An 18,626-nucleotide genomic window follows, 5' to 3' on the forward strand; every position below is an offset into this window, starting at 1 on the left:
GTGAATGACGGTCTTGACTAGCGCTCAAAGTGGCCAAACACCGAAACACAGTAAATATGGTTTGACAAAGGTGTCATGATGATCGCAACAATTATGAAACTGCGTTTGTACAGTAGAAATGGTTTGTAAATGGTTGTGATTGGTCACGATATCTTCACTCGAACGAACCTAGTTACTCCCATCGGCCACCACGCCAAGTAAAGCTGGACAGCAGCGAGAGGTATAGCACAAATTGTTCCAAATTTTACTCATTTACCGGTTCAAATCTGCTGAGTAGAGTGCCCTGAAGTCAAGAAACTTCTTCTTCCTTTTAGTGTTCAACCCTGAGATTGGTTTGCAGCAGAGCACCATTCCTCTCTTTTGTCTGCCTTCCTCTTCATTTCCATGTATGTGTTACATTCAACGTCATTCATGATCTGTTGCATGTATGATATCCTTGGTCGCTCCCGCCGATTCCTTCCCTCAATAGCTCCTTCTACTATTGGTCCAATGTTGTTGTTGTGTCATAGGATGTGTCCTACAAGTTTGTCTCTTTTTGTTTGGATGTGCCTCCACAGAGATCTGGTTTCCTGTACTTTTCTAAGCACCTCTTCATTTGTTACTTTCTCTCTCCAGCTGATCTTCATCATCCTTATGTAGCGCTACATCTCCAGGGCCTCCAGCCGTCTTCTCTCTTCTCTTCCAGTTTTCCAGGAGGACGACGGTTCAATCCCGCGTCCGGCCATCCTGATTTAGGTTTACCGTAATTTCCCTAAATCGCTCCAGGCAAATGCTGGGATGGTTCCTTTCAAAGGGCACGGCCGACTTCCTTTCCCGTCCTTCCCTAAACCGATGAGACCAGTGACCTCGCTGTCTGGTCTCCTTCTCCAAAACAGCACAACCCAACCCAACGCAACCCAGCCCTCTTCCAGTTTTCCAAGTTTCACGTCTGTATAGGGCCACACTCCAAATGAAACCTTTCGTTTCCTTATTTTCAGACTGATGTTGTTGCTGGTGAGTAAGTTCCTCCTCCGATTAAAAGCAATTTTGGCCTTTTGTATTCTGCTTGCAATTTCTTTCCAGCTTCTACCATCCCTTGTGATTTTGCTTCCCAGGTAAGTAAATTCCTCTATCACTTCCAGCTCCTCTCTTCCAATTCTCATTCTCAGAGGTTCATATTCTGCTCCTGTACTGCATACCATCACTTTAGTCTTTTTCTTTTTTATTCGCATACCATACTAATTGCATAGAATTTTTTCCATTGCTCTGAGGACTTCCTCTTGATCTTCTTTTGTCTCCGTGACTATAGCAATATCATCTGCATAATGTAGCATGTCTATCTTCTGGCCATTAATTTTGAACCCCACCTCAGTAGTTTCTCGAACTTGGTCTATAGCTTCCTGCATATAAGCATTGAATGTAAGAGGAGAGAGAGCACAACCTTGTCCTACCCCTTTTCTAATATTTGTTTCTTGTTCCCGGTGAAGTTCCTTATCACTGCCACCTTATTCTTATAGAAACTGAGTATCACATGGATGTCTTTGTACTTTATTCCACTTTTCCTCAGAACTCTTAACATCTCTTGCCAGATAACATTATCAAATGCCTTTTCCATGTCTACAAAGTCGATATAAGTTGGTTTACTTTTCTGTAATTGCTTTTCGATAATGAATCTCGGTGCCAGAATAGCCTCTTGTTCCCAATCCCCTTCTGAAACCAAACTGTTCTTCACTCAGCATATCCTCCACCTTCTCTTCAATTCTCTTCAGAACTATTTTTATGAGAATTTTTGATGCATGTGATATTAGGCTTAGAGTTCAGTACTGTTCACATTTTGTAGCTGCTGCCTTCTTTGGTGTAGGAACAATGATAATTTCTGGAAGTTTGTCAGTATCTCTCCTGTGTTATAGATGGACCTAATAAGTTTAAGCATCATTTTCATGCTGTCACCAGCATTCTTTATTAGTTCTGCAGGGATGCCGCCAATACCCGTTGATTTGTTGTCTCATAGTTCTTTTAGAGCTCTGTCAAATTCTTCTTGCAGAATGTCATCTCCCTTATCATCTTCATCGACTTGCTCTTCCCTTCCTATTACTTCCACTGAAAGAGGTGTTCCGGCATACAACTCCTCTATGTATTCTTTCCATCTCTTCACCAAACAGCATTTTCCCCTCTTTATTTTCTATTGTGCCTGAGAGTGTTGTTTTATGTTTGTTAAAAAATTGATTTGCTGTTCTGTGGGCTAAGTCAGTTCTTCCGTTTTGCTTATTTTCTTCCACTTCCCTGCACATTTCTTCAAGAAAATTTTCTTTTGCTTTCCTAGCTTATCTATTAACTAAATTCCTTAGTCTTATGTATTCAGCTTTTCCTTGTTCATCAGTTGCATTTTTGTATAATTTCCTGTTTTCTATAAGCTCAGTAATATCTGCTGTAATCCATTTCTTCTTGTTTTTGGGTTCAGTTCTTCCAACTATCTTTTCTGCTGCTTTGTATATACTAGATTTAATTTGATTCCAGTCTTCATTTACTCCACCATTTGAAAAATTTTAGCTAGGTTGTCTGTTTCATCAGCATAGTGCTTTGCCAGTCCCTCAGTTTTCAGTTTTTCTAGTTCCCATTTAAGTTTTACTGGCTTCTTACTTAACCATGTAATATTTGTAAACACTACTGTACAGCCAACATCATGCCATTGTTATTTTTCTCCATGAACATTTGTTCATAATGTGTAAATCACAGGAAAATTTAGAAATAAATGATAAATACGTCAATGCAAAATGAGGAGCAAATTAACATTGTGGCCATAGGAAATTTGATGGGAACGATAAAAATGTCGTAAACGGCAGGAAAACATTAATTCTGGGAACATAAAAGCGGGGTTATACTGTACTTATTTCATAGGTGAATAACTTTTTCTTTTGAATCTTCTGTAGAGAAAATAAGGTCCAGCTACTCATTGCAAGACAGTATATGGAAGAGGCAATACCTATGCAATTTGTTAAAATTGAAATTCAACCCACCTCTCTTACTGAAATTAGGAAAATAATAAATTCACTCAAAAGTAAAAGCACACATGGAATTGATGGCATTTCCAACAGATAAGTAGGATTCTCAGCCACATATGTAGTAGCTCACTGAAACACGGCATTTTTACTGATAGACTGAAATATGCTATTGTTAAACCATTGCATAAAAAAGGGGATAAGTCTGATGCCAACAACTACCACCCAATCTCACTTCTGACAGCTTTATTCAAAATTCTTGAAAAAATAATATATTCAAGAGTAGTATCACATATTTGTAAAAATGAAACACTAACTAAATGTCAGTTTGGTTTTCAGAAAGAAAATGCTATATTTGCTTTCACTGATCAAATGTTAAATGCATTGAATAACTGAACATCACCCATTGGGATATTATGTGATATCTCAAAGGCTTTTGAGTGTATGAATCATAAAATTCTTCGAGATAAGCTTAAGTACTGTGGTATGAGTGGGGAAAGTGCAGAAATGATTTAATTCATATTTAACTGGAAGAATACAGAAGGTTGAAATTAACAGTACAGGTAGTCTGCAAAAGTCCTCTAACTGGGGAGGTATCAAGAATGGTGTCTCACATAGTTCAGTTTGTGTTCCTTATTGTTCTTGATACATATTAATGACTTTTATAAATTATACAGCACAGAAATCAGTTGTCCTTTTTTGTAGGTTTTTTGTTTGGCAAATCCAGATTTTGGCTAGTACCTAGCCATTATAAATGCACTATTTTCTAGTATTGATACAGGTCAGTTCCCTGTTGTTTCGGCGTCAGTCACAGTTCTTTGAATACTACTAGAATCTCACTACCATTTGTGGAAATCGCAACACCAAGAAGGAAACACATGCATGAATTCAAATGATGTAATACCACAGGTTAGGTACAAGACAACTAACAAATGATTACCTTTTCAAATCTTTACATGTCCTTTGAACCCTACTATTCAGTATGTCATGTGGCCACCATGCTCTGCAATTAATGCTGCTATATGCTGTAGCATTGAATCAATAATGTTCTGAATATGTTTCTGAGGGATTTCCCTCCATGCAGTTTGTATCCGAGCCCACAAATCCATGACACCAGTTACTGGAGGACCGTGAGGCACCAGGTGCTGACCAACCATATCCTAGACATGTTCGATGGGCGACATGTCTGTCGAACATGCAGGCCAGGAAAGCAATGGTACCCGTCGCTCTTCGAAGAAGGCCTGTCCATTCCTCGCAATATATGGCCGGGCGTTATCCTTTTTAAATGTGGCCTGTGGAGATGCCTGAAGCAGGGCGAATATCTCAGGCTCCACAACCTCCGTTAGTTACCAGTTGCTGTTCAAAGTGCCCACAATATGTACGAGGTGAGATTGGTTGTTGTAACCAGTGGTGCCCCAAACCATCACACCTGCTGCTTGTCCGCTATGCCTCTCCACAGTGCAGCCCTCCAGGTTGTGCTCACCACTATACTGCTGGACACTTTTACAACCATCACTGTAGGACATGTTGAAGCGGGACTCACCCGAAAAGATTACATGTTGCCACTCAGCACTCCAGTGACGGTGTTCACATGCCTATTGCAGTCTGAGGAGCTTGTGGTTTCTGGACAATGGAAGCCGACAAAACGACATGTGTGCAACCAGACTAGCCTGCAGCAGACGGCGATGAACCGTTGATGCAGACAAGTTCACACCTGTTGCAGTGCTCCAGTGACGAACCAACACTGTGGATGATGCTGTACAGTCCGTAATGGCCATGCGGACAATATGACATTCATCCTGTGCTGTGGTCATGTTCCGTGGTCCAGTTCCCAGTCGTTGCTGCATACGACCTTCCTCTATCCACTGCTTCCACACATGCATCGCTGTCATAGCAGCATGCCCTGTGCGAGCTGAAATGTCACAGTATGACTGCTCCCATGCTGATATAGCTCCCTTTGATGTTGACGGTGCATACTGGCACTCACTGTATTGTTTCCACCTTGTTTGACAGCTCTGCACCGACTACACTAAGCACAACAACCACCTTGTCGGACCAACATGAGAGGGCTCTGCTCAGCCTGCAAAACGTATCACATATTGCCTGCACACCCATCGCCACTTCTACCAAGTGTGGCGCTATTGGGGTAATTCCTTCTTAGTGTTGCACTTTTCACAAACAACAGTGTACAGTTCTGCGCAGTAAATGGCATAACACCATTGATAAATACAGACTATGAACAGAAGTCTGTTGCTAAGGCAGAATATTCAAAGTTTGGGTGTGTGCATTGATGAGATATTGAATTGAAAGAAACACATCAATGATCTGCTGAAACAGTTAGGTTCAATTACTTATGCTATTAGGGCTATTGCAAATTTTAGCAATAAACATATCAGTAAATTAGTCTGCTATGGCTGTTTTCATTCACTGCTTTCATATGGTATCTTATTTAGGGGTAATTCATCATTAAGAGAAAAAGTATTCATTGCACAAAAGCATGTAAGCAGAATAATAGCTGGAGCCCACCCAAGATCACCTTGTAGACATTTATTTAAGGAACTCGGGATGTTCACAGTACCTTCGCAAAACTTATGTTAACTTATGAAATTCATCATTAACAACCCATCCCAGTTAAAAAATAACAGCGAAGTGCATAGCTACAATACTAGAAGGAAGGATGATCTTCACTATTCTGGGTTAAATCTGACTTTGACATAGAAAGGGGTAAATTATGCTGCCACAAAAATCTTTGGTCATTTGCCAAATAGCATTAAAAGTCTAACAGATAGCCAACCCACATTTAAAAACAAATTAAAAGAATTTCTGAATGACAACTCCTCCTATTCAATAGATGAATTTTTACATATGAAGTAGTAAGTGTAAAATAATAATAATAATTTTGTGTAAAGAAAACTTACGTTGAAGTGACATGTTCCACATAATTATGAAAGGTCGTAGTCATGATCGGTGGAACAAGTATTAATATATGTATTTATGTATGTTGTGTAATGGAACAATAATGGGTCTTCCTTCATTATTTATTTATCATAGTGTGTGACAACTGGGGTCTAGTGTGCTGCTGATGTCAGAAAATAGCTCAAATTGTCCTCTTTGTGAGTCTTATCTTTTGACCATGTGTTCCAGTATTTATTCAAACACAACAGCAGCAACAGTGGTTAGTGTGAGTATTGTAACCCTTACTTTAGAGCAGTTTGGTCCCTTCCCCTGTCCCCCCCCCCCCCCCCCTTCAAACCAACCAACCAATCAATCAATCTTACTTTAGGGCCAACAAAATTTTTTCAGCACAAATAAACTTGTGTAACTACAAATTAAAGTTCAGTCCACGAAACCAAACAGTAATAGTTATTACTGGTGGAACTTAATTTAAGGCATATTGAAACTGATATGGAATAGTTCCCAATAAAGTCCAAGCCCTACCAAGTTGCTGTGCACACACGTAGCAAGTCTGATATTAAAGTTTCATTAAGCCTGGTTAAGTTGGAAACTACACATTCCTAAGTCAAAGCACTGGGCACAAAGATTGATGGAAATTGTTTCACAGATGTTTATTACTCCATTTCAACGTTTACATGATTTTTTCAAAGTACTCGCCTCCTACATGAATGTACTTTTTATAGCATCTCTGCCAGTCCTTGAATATGTGGTGCAGGTCATTCTTTGTCAGGTCCTTGAGAATCACCTGACTTTTCTTGAGCACAACTTCAGAGTTCTCAAATTGAATGCCCCAAAGCTTTGTCTTTAGTGATGACAATAATAATAATAATAATAATAATAATAATAATAATAATAATAATAATAATAATTACCCACACGGCAAATGATTTAAATCCAAATAGAGGTGTTTTGCAGGATATGCTTCCTGCAACCACTCTAGAAGGAAAACAAAGACAGAGGATGAGATGGTCAGATGAAGTTAACCGACAACTCATGTTCTGTTATTACCAAGCAACAAACTTAGGAACCAACACAACTGGATGCAGATCACAAGTATACACAACATTTATTACCAGATACCCAGAATTAAAATTTTTAACAGAACAACGACTAGCTGATCAGATTTGTGTAATAATCAAAAATAACAGGATACCCCAGTCAGAATTAGAAAACATCAAACAACAAGTACAACAAATACTGGAACAAAATAACGTGCAATCAGAAGAAGAAGAAAATACAGTAATGGACTCAAACATTCCAGAGCAAACAAACAAAGAACAACATACGTCAATTAAACAATCAGAGGAAAACGAAATCTTAAGACAGCCACCAGAACAAGCACAAATAGAACATGGAGTGACACACATGTTAGATATAGAAGAAAAATTTCAGCCAACATATATAGAATACAAAGACACAAATAAAGACATTAGACCATTCTTGCATAGACCACCAAATAACCCACAAGTCGATACCACAATAACAACTATCAACACAATCATACACAACAAAATAAATGAAAATACAACTATGGAAGAGTTACAACTACTGGTTTATGTAGGAGCACTCACTACACTAAATATACACACTAAGCAGAGATCAGAACCAACCAACACACAGAAGAAACCCACGAAACCAGCATGGCAACACAGGCTACAGATCAGAATAGAAAAACTGAGAAAAGACATCGGACAGCCAACACAATTTATAAGAAATGAAATATCAGACAAAAAACGAAAAAGGTTAGGTAAAATCTCACAACAAGAAGCAATAGAGCAATTGGATGAAAATAAGCAGAAATTACAAGCATTGGCCAAACGACTTAGAAGATACAAAAAAAGTGAAAATAGAAGGAAACAAAACCAAACATTCAACACAAACCAAAAGAAACTTTACCAGACAATAGATAACACACACATTAAAATAGACAATCCACAAACATAACAGACTTCTGGAGCAACATATGGTCAAACCCGGTACAACATAACAGACATGCACGGTGGATACAAGCAGAAACAGACTCATACAAGATGATACCACAAATGCCTGAAGTGATAATTTTGCAACATGAAGTCACCGGAGCAATTAATTCTACGCACAATTGGAAAGCCCCTGGAAATGATAAAATAGCAAATTTCTGGCTAAAGAAGTTCACCTCAACACATTCACATCTAACTACATTATTTAACAATTACATTGCAGACCCATACACAGTCCCCGATACACTTACACAAGGAATAACTTATCTGAAACCTAAAGATCAAGCAGACACAGCAAACCCAGCAAAATATCGCCCCATAACATGCCTACTAACAATATACAAAATATTAACTTCAGTCATTACACAGAAATTAATGACACATACAACACAGAACAAAATTATAAATGAAGAACAAAAAGGCTGCTGCAAAGGAGCACGAGGATGTAAAGAGCAACTGATAATAGATACAGAGGTGACATATCAAGCTAAAACTAAACAAAGGTCGCTGCACTACGCATACATTGATTACTAAAAAGCTTTTGATAGTGTACCCCACTCATGGTTACTACAGATATTGGAAATATACAAAATAGATCCTAAATTAATACAGTTCCTAAACATAGTAATGAAAAATTGGAAAACCACACTTAATATCCAAACAAATTCAGATAATACCAAATCACAGCCAATACAGATTAAGCGTGGAATATACCAAGGAGACTCATTAAGTCCTTTCTGGTTCTGCCTTGCTCTGAACCCTCTATCCAACATGCTAAATAATACAAATTATGGCTATAATGTTACTGGAATATACCCACACAAAATCACACATTTGCTATACATGGATGATCTAAAACTACTGGCAGCAACAGATCAACAACTCAACCAATTACTAAAGATAACAGAAGTATTCAGCAATGACATAAATATGGCTTTTGGAACAGACAAATGTAAGAAAAATAGCATAGTCAAGGGAAAACACACTAAACAAGAAGATTACATGTTGAATAACCACAGCGACTGCATAGAAGCGATGGAAAAAACAGATGCCTATAAATATCTAGGATACAGACAAAAAATAGGAATAGATAATACAAATATTAAAGAAGAACTAAAAGAAAAATATAGACAAAGACTAATAAAAATACTGAAAACAGAATTGACAGCAAGAAACAAGACAAAAGCTATAAATACTTATGCTATACCAATATTGACCTACTCATTTGGAGTAGTGAAATGGAGTAACACAGACCTAGAAGCACTCAATGCACTTACACGATCACAATGCCACAAATACAGAATACATCACATACATTCAGCAACAGAAATATTAACATTAAGCAGAAAGGAAGGGGATTTATCGACATAAAATAACCTACATTATGGACAGGTAGACAATTTAAGAAAATTCTTTATAGAACGAGCAGAAACTAGCAAAATACACAAAGCAATCACTCATATAAATACATCGGCTACACCATTGCAATTTCATAACCACTTCTACAACCCTTTAGATCACATAACATCAACAGATACGAAGAAAGTAAATTTGAAAAAGAAAAACACTACATGGCAAGCACCCGTATCATCTAACACAGCCACACATCGATCAAGACGCATCCAACACACGGCTAAGAAAAGGCAATATATACAGTGAGACGGAAGGATTCATGATTGCAATACAGGATCAAACAATAAACACCAGATATTACAGCAAGCATATTATTAAAGATCCCAATACCACAACAGATAAATGCAGACTTTGCAAACAACAAATAGAAACAGTAGATCACATCACAAGCGGATGTACAATACTAGCAAATACAGAATACCCCAGAAGACATGACAATGTAGCAAAAATAATACATCAACAGCTTGCCTTACAACATAAACTTATAAAACAACACATTCCCACATACAAGTATGCACCACAAAATGTACTGGAGAATGATGAATACAAATTATACTGGAACAGAACCATTATAACACATAAAACAACACCACATAACAAACCTGACATCATACTCACCAATAAAAAGAAGAAATTAACACAACTAATCGAAATATCCATACCCAATACAACAAATATACAGAAGAAAACAGGAGAAAAAATTGAAAAATACATCCAACTGGCTGAGTAAGTCAAGGACATGTGGCATCAGGATAAAGTTGACATTATACCAATTATACTATCAACTACAGGAGTCATACCACACAGTATCCACCAGTACTTCAACGCAATACAGCTACATCCAAACATATATATATACAGGTACAGAAATCTGTAATTATTGATACATGTTCAATTACCCGAAAGTTCCTAAATGCAATGTAACATATACCGTACAGTTAAAAGGAAGTCACGCTTGATCAAGGTCCACGTCATTTTCCATTTTTGACCAGACATAACGTTTGAGAAGAGAAAGAACAATAATAATAATAATAATAATCAGAGGCTGCAAGATCGGAACTACAAGCTGGAAGTGGTACACATTTAATGTTGAATTGAGCCAGAAACTGAACGACGTGATTTGTGACGTGATGCCATGCATTACCATGATGAAATCGCCACCCAATCCAAGAAGATTCTTGTCATTTCCTTGAAATGTGCTTCCTCAGTTTAGCCAATGCTGACCTCTTATATGCTGTGTAACAGCAATTGAGGGAGAACTGTACACTGGTAAATCATTCCACGACAGTAAAAAACAGTGATCATTGTCACTTTTCCTGCAGACGGAAAAACTTTCATCTCTTTTGGTGTTGGGGAACCTAGTAACTTCCACATTATGCTGGCTCATTTTTGCTCAGGATCACAAAGATGCAGCCATCAACATGATAATCAAGTCCTAAAACATATCCTCTCCATCAGCAAAGAGATGCAGCACCTCATGGCTTGCCTCCAAATGCACAGCCTTTTGTTCAGGAGTCAATGAATTTGGCACTGGCACAAACACATGTTATAAGGAGATGAACATGCACAATCGTAAAGACATAGTCATATGAAATTCTCAAAGGAATTCAACACTTCACTGAGGTTACATAACATTATCCACCGATCCTCATGGACAATCACAGCAGTTGTGTTGATGTTCACTTCGATCACCATTAACAGGCAATTCACAATTCTTTGAAGTCCTTTAACCACCTAATACTGTTGTGTGAGTTATTGCATCTTCACTGTACACTTGTTCCAGCTTTTCCTAAGTTTCAGTGGCTATATAGTTTAAATGAACACAGAATTTTATTGTACCATACTGCTCCTCTCTAATCACCTCCATTCTTTGGTATTTGTAATGCAAAGAATGCTACAAAAGAGAGCATTACTACCAACCTACCTATACGAGAGTGCTGCCACCAATGGACTTAATACAGAAAAGCCCACTCTTTTCAAATACTCACGGTACAGATAGGAAACCATCGTGGAAGCTACATGAAAAAATTAGTCACAGTATTTGTTGATCAGCCCTCATTTGATCCTGGCAAACAGTTGGGGCAGTTTTAGTCTGCCGGCAGAGACGAGTTGGATAACAGCAATTGAGGAAGAGACTACCTCTGGTTGGCTTTATATTTGCCCACTATGAAAATTCACATGATCAGCTAGCAATACTCCAGCCACAGGTGCCCACACAGAATGTGGGTAGCGTTCTTGTCGTCGTCTTCAGTCTGAAGACCAGTTTGGAGCAGCTCTCCCCGCTGCTCTATCCTGTGCAAGCCTCATCATCTCCAAATAACTACTGCCACTTACATCCTTTTGAACTTACTGTATTCATCTCGTAGCCTCCCTCTACAATTTTTACCCCCTACACTTTCCCCCAGTGCTAAATTGTTGATCCCTTGATGTCTTGGGATGTGTCCTATCAACTGATCCTTACTTTTAGTCATGCTGTGCCACAGATTCTTTTCTACCTGATTCTATTCAGTACCACCTAATTGGTTATGTGATCTGCATGTCTAATCTTCAGCATTCTTCTGTAGCACCACAGTTTGAAAACTGTTTATCATTCACATTTCACTTCCGTATAAGGCTACAATGCACACATATACCTTCAGAAAGGACTAACACTTAAATCTATATTTGATGTTGACAAATTTCTCTGCTTCAGAAATGCTTTTTCAGTGTACACATAGGATAACACCAGGAACAGACTACAACCGTGTCTCACTTGTTTCTCAATCACTGCTCTCCTTTCATGCCCCTCAACTCTTATAATTGCCATTTTGTTTCTCTATAAGTTGTAAATAACCTTACGCTCCCTGTGGTTTACTCGTGCTACCTTCAGAATTTCAGAGAATGTATTCCCCAAATCTACAAAAGCTATACACGTAGGTTTACCTTTCCTTAGCATATCTTTTAAGATAAGTCGTAGGGTCAGTATTGCCTTGTATTCCTGCATTTCTCCAGAATCCAAACTGATCTACCCCAAGGCCAGCTTCTACCAGTCTTCCCCTTCTTCTGTAAACAATTCATGTTAGTATTTTACAATCATGACTAATTGAACTTATAGTTTGGTCAGGGTGCTTTATTTGTAATTATAATCATTACATTCTTCTTGAAGTCTGATGATATTTAGCCTGTCTCATACACCTTGCACACCCAGTGAAGTAGTTCTGTTATGGTTTTCTCTCCCAAGGATATCAGTAGTTCAGAGGGAATGTCGTCTACTCTGTAGGCCTTGTTTCAACTTAGGTCTTTTAGTGCTCTTTCACAGTCATCTTCATCTACATCTACATCCTCATGTCCGTATATAATATTGTCTTCAGGTTTGTTTCCTTTGTATAGCTCTTCTGTCTTTCAGCTTTCCATTCTTTGCATAGTACCAGCTTTCCGTTTGAGATCTTTATTGTTACAGTTGCTTTTCTTTCCTCCAAATGTCTCTTTAACTTTTCTAAAGGCAGTCACTATCTTTTCCTTAGTTATATATCCTTTTTTATAGTTACATTTGTCCTCTATCCATGCCTGCTTACCAGTTTTGCACACTCCCTGCCAATATGATTTTTAGATGTGTCTGTATTCCATTTCACCTGCTTCATTTGATGTGTTTTTATGTTTTCCCCTTTTATTAATTAAATTCAATATTTTGTGTGATACCAAGGATTTCTACTAGTTATTGTCATTTTTCCTATTTGATTGTCTACTGCCCTCATTGTTTCATATCTCAAAGCTACCCATTTGTCTGCTGGCTACCCATTTGTCTGCTGCTGTGTTCCTCTCTCCTGTTTCAGTCAGTTGTTGCCTAATGCTCCCACTGAAACTATCAACAGCTTCTGATTCTTCCAGCTTATCCAGGTCCCATATCCTTAATTTCCTACCTTCTTGCAACTTCTTCAGTTTTAACCTACAGCTCACAACCAATAAATTGTAGTCAGAGTCCACATCTGCCCCTGGAAGAATCTTACAGTTTAAAATCTGGTTCAGTATATCTGTCTTACCATAATCTGAAACCTTCCTGCATCTCCATGTCTCTTCCATGTATACAACCCTTTTCCATGATTCTTAAACCAGGTGTTGCCGATGATTAAATTATTATCTGTGGAAAATTCTACCAGATGGTATCCTTTTTCATTCCTCTATCCCAGTCCATATTTACCTACTATTTTACCTCCTCTTTCTCTTTCTACTACTGAATTCCAGTCCTCAATCAAAACTTAATTTTACTCGCCTGGTAACTATCTGAATAATTTCTTTTATCTCATCATATATTCTTCCAATCTCTTCATCTATGGATCTAGTTGGCATATAAATTTGTACTACTGTGGTGAGTGTTGGCTTCATGCCCACCTGGCTAATAATGCATTCCCTATGCTATTCATTGTAAGTTACACAAATTCCTTTATTCTCATTCATTAGGTGACTTAGTCCTGCATTACCCCTATTTGGTTGTGTATTTACAACCGTGTACTCACTTCTCCAGAAATCCTGTTCATCCTGCCACTGGATTTCACTAATCCTCTCTATATCTAACTCCAACCTATCCATTTCCCCTTTTTAAGTTTTCTAACCTAACTTCCCAATTAAGGGAACTAACATTGCATGCTCCAACCTGTGGATCGTCAGTTTTGTTGTGGATCGTCAGTTTTGTTTCTCCTGATGATGACATCCCTTTGAGTAATTCCTACCTGGGCATCTGAATAAATAGCTATTTTACCTCCAGAATATTTTACCCAAGAGGCCATCATCATTTAAGTAGAGCAGCATGCTCTTGGGAAAAATATAAGATGTAAGTTCCCCTCGCTTCCAGCTGTTTGTAGCACCAGTGCAAGAAGACCATGTTGGTTGGTATCACAGAGCCAGTCAGTCAATAATCTAGATGTTTGCCCCTGCCTCTTCCATTTGCAAGTCTTGCAGAGTCAGTAAAATGTGTATGCATGATTAGCAAGTTTCTCTCTTTTTAATATTAGATTTATTTTTAATCGGTACCAGAATTTTAAGTCTGTTTTTCATACTTTATTTAAGATGTTTGACATTATTGGTTTTCCTTTATGTGCAAAAAATACATCAAGTGAGTCATTTCTAGGTCTTTGTGAAGGGTTGGATAATTTGATACTTGTCAGTTCCTGCTCAATTGGTGTCTGTCATGTCCTTTACAAATGTAGTGTTAGAGAACAGCAGCTTCTCCATGACTTGGTAGTCTTGCAGTAAAAAACATTACCCATCCATCAGTAGTGTTATGTCACCTTCAAATGTGTTGCCGTATTGTCACTGTTGTGATTTGCTGATTTAAACCATTACAGTCTTCTCCCGTCAGATTGTGGACGCTTGATGCTTATACGGAGGCAGAAGCTACAGTTTCAAGAGTAGCACCAGACTCTCGTACTACCTTATGTCATTCGGTCCCAAGACAGACTGGAGCAGCCAGAGGTGACTTCCCATGTGTATTTCACTTCATCCTTCTTAAAATTTGTAGATGCTACTCCTTGTGAAAATTTGTAGATGCTGCTGCCTTGGGTATATAAGCAGAACAGTGTGCCAAACGTGGCAGTCAGTAGTTCTGCTTCTGAAGATGATGGTGGAGATATCTATCAAAAGTCCAAGAATTTTATCCAAATAGGCCAAGTTTGAATAATGAGAAAATTTTATTCAGGCATGCCACATGAAAAACTCAGAGGTCATACAACTTCCCGCCATGGTTAGGACATAAGTGCAGTAAGCAACTTCAGAAAAGTCAAACACATCTTCTGTGTTTTTTTTTAGCATTGATACAGGACAAGGAGGTAAAGCGTTACTTTGTTTTAGTCAAGCACCTCATTTAAACTGCTGCAGTAGATAGAATTTTAAGGAAGACAAATCCTGCTATACTGAGACAGGAGATTGAACAAGCAAGGTATGAACTCAGTGTGTATATGTAGGAACAGCTTGTTAATATATGCAAGATGATGATGATTAAGCAATGTCTGATAGTGTAACTCATAAACAAGAGGTGGGTAACTCACAGCTTGAGGTCTGAGTGATGTGGCTCTCCTTCCCAACATGTCCCTCTGTCCTCTCTGAGGAAGAAACATAAAAGTTTCAAAGGCTAGGTATAATTTTTTGTGCTTCTAATTGCTTCTGTTGGCAGTACTTGCCATTTCAGAATTTCACCTCCTTTAAGTAAGTACTAGCTAGCCTTACTATCTCCTTGTAAGTTACCAATATACTTGCTAATTCAAGGGGGAAGGCTTGGAGGGAGAGAGGCATAGTTATATCTCTAGCATTAGCTGTTCTCTGCCCTGCTTTCAGAACAGCTGAAAGTTTGTTGCTGTTCTCCAGTATAAAGTCCATTTTGTGACTGGGATCGTGTGCATCTTTAGTTTCCTTGAAAAACTTCCTTGAGATGCTGCTAATTTCCTTTGTATAATATTCAAATAAATATCCATAATAAATTATGAATTTAGATATATTTAACTCCATAAACTGAGCCGGTATGTTACTGTTGGTCTGTTATTATGCTCTTCTATGCTATAGGCATGCTTAACTTAGCAGGAATGGAGAATAAATGAACCATAGGTTTATAAAACTAAATGAATACCAGGCACAGACAAAACACTACTTCTGCAATTCGGTATGATGAATGCTTTGCATCTCTGTGATATACCTCTCTCTGCTTTGTGTGTCAATCTCTGATCTATATGTACTGTTATAAAAGTTAGGGGTAAACTTATTATTTAGCCAGTTTCTACTTTAAAGCCCTGTGTATAACACATTGTAACTGAAGTGGTAATTATAAAATGCTTGTTTCAGAATCACGTGAAGATGTTGTGGATGAACAAGAAATGGAAAATTATCTAGTGTGTGTAGTGGCATTACAGAGGCTAATGCAAGGTGAGAGAGCTCTTATGGCTGGTATTGTACCTCTGCAGCATCAACACCAGGTGTTTGAAATTGTTATACGGGAAGCCATGGATATGGTTGTACAGGATGGTGAAGTAAGTCTATTCTAGCATACACCAGAGGGGATCAAATAGTTTTTATTGCATTGTTTAAAATGAGATTGAAGACAAATTTATCATTTTTAGACACTGGGAATGAATCCTACTACTTCTTGTGATTTCAACGTGCTTCTCAATGAAATTATCCATTAGTAATTGGTACATTCTCTGAATGTGTGTGCGCGCGCGCACACACACACACACACACACACACTCTCTCTCTCTCTCTCTCTCTCTCTCTCTCTCTCTCTCTCTCTCTTACTACAAGTAATACAAGAACAACTGTTGCATGGAAGCTGTATTTTATAGATAAGTGTGTGATGTGAATATTTCAGTAAACTTTAGAGTTAGAGTGAGTTAAGATTAGATGTCTGTTAATGTTGAACCTACATGCATGACTTGTTCATAAATAACTATAAACTTTGTGACATCTCCATGAACAATGAAATGTCTAAGAGAGTATTGTCCATGAGTGCGTGAAAAGGTAGTTTTACTCTATAGGATATCTTCTTGCACCAGTCATAATTGGTTGTTACTATAGATAACAGAAGTAATCTACAGTGGTTACTTATGTCAATTAAGTTATTATAAAACTCATTCTCAGTCTATGGAAGCTTTCTTCGCTGTGGAATTTTTTGAATACAGTGTGTAACTGGATGAATAAATGTATTTTGAGTCTCAAGGAAGTTGTCAATTTGTATCCTGTCAGGAGCCAGGACTTCAGGTACTCCTCAACATAATCTTCACCAATGGGAGAGTTTTTCTTATGAAAATGTAGCTACACAATTCTCAGAACTCAACATGAAAATATAGGTTTTTACCTTTCTGAGTACGAGCATGCTGTAAGGTACAGTTCGATTTTAGATAAGAGAATAGCAATGCAAATTCTGCATAGCTTCTTGTATACTTAGAGATGAGAAGGAATATTGTATAAGCTTAAGATTAAATCTGCCTTATAATATATTGACCCTTCATTAACAAATACAGGGCAAATGCTATGTTTGGCACTATGCAGGAACAACTACCGAGAAGGCCGACTCCAATTGTCACAAATGGTTCAGACAGTGACATGCGGTGTAATCATTTTAGATGAATTAGATGAGTTATGACCGTCATTGGAAAGAAACCCAAGAAAATCATTGTGCCATTTAGCGACTGGTGTAGCAGTAGCATTATTAGTAGTTTCTGTCAGAAGAATGTCTGTCTGTCTGTCTGTCTGTAATCTATAAAAATCTACAGTTGTATTCTGATCTTGATAAAATGTTGCACATTTTTCTTTTAAGACAAGATGAAGATCACCTCGGCATAACATTATGTAAAGGAGAAAGGTTGTTACCAAAAATAAAGGAGAAATTTTGTTATTAAACATCTGGAAAAGTACTTTGACCAGTTTACTTCAAAGTTCTTGGCTGATTTACTTCAAATATCTGTGTTCAAATGAAACAGTGAAGAAAATTAATGAAAATTAAATGTCTAACAAACAAAATATATTGTGGTAAAGTGTCTGTAATTCCTATCGTGAGAATAAATTACATTGGCAAGACCTGTTATGGAGATAGTACAATCAGGCGTCACTAGATCTTGGGACAAGCAAAAGCCTGAGAATTTGACAGAAATATAATTGCAAATTCTTATTTATTGATTAAATGCCATTGTTACATTTGCAACGGAACAAGTCTAGTAGGCGAGAAAAATAAATGTTAGTGCAATTGGAAAAATGTTATTATTCAGGTGTCTCCTGGGCAACATCTTTAGAGTACTAATTAAAATAAAGTTGCTTTTTACTTCCTATTAAAATCAGGAATCATGGTGGGAAAAAATTATAAAGTCATTTTCCAAAATTAAAATAACACTAGAAATGTAAATCTGTAAGGACTGTAAGAATGGGAAAAGAGAAATATACATTTACAAATTTTTGTTCATATTTCTCCTGTCACGTGCACTTCCAAAAGTGATAAACCCCCCACCCCCTCTTCACCCCTGTCCGTTAACCCGAAGACACATAGATGTTTCCACAATAACTAAATGTGTTTCTCTTCATTTGTGCGACAGTTTATTCTGTAATATGAGGTCTTCAGTAGCACAACATATTCAGATAAATTCTGAAATTTTTAAGCTGGTTCAAATGTAATCTGCTTCCAGTGCAAAAGAAATGAAACTTAGAAACTGATAGGAGAGAAATAAGTATTGCATTCTGAAAGAAATTCAGAATCTTATATTCATGTTACAGAATACTCCAGAAATGAAACTTTCTGGAAAAAATCTATTTATCAACTGATGCATCCAGCATTACAAATTATGTATCT

The 18,626-nt window shown here is 37.6% G+C and overlaps 1 protein-coding gene across 3 annotated transcripts in view; it reads left to right on the forward strand.

Annotated features, from left to right (window-relative positions):
- Positions 1-18,626, forward strand: part of LOC126236255 (exocyst complex component 7) — a 116,373-nt gene that overhangs the window by 53,474 nt on the left and 44,273 nt on the right. For all 3 annotated transcript variants that reach the window (XM_049945409.1, XM_049945407.1, XM_049945408.1), the window contains exon 8: positions 16,133-16,317. In XM_049945409.1, coding sequence (XP_049801366.1) covers positions 16,133-16,317 — 185 coding nt within the window. The remainder of the gene's footprint in view (positions 1-16,132; positions 16,318-18,626) is intronic.

The sequence above is a fragment of the Schistocerca nitens genome, chromosome 2, assembly GCF_023898315.1.
Source record: "Schistocerca nitens isolate TAMUIC-IGC-003100 chromosome 2, iqSchNite1.1, whole genome shotgun sequence".
Lineage (NCBI taxonomy): Eukaryota > Metazoa > Arthropoda > Insecta > Orthoptera > Acrididae > Schistocerca > Schistocerca nitens.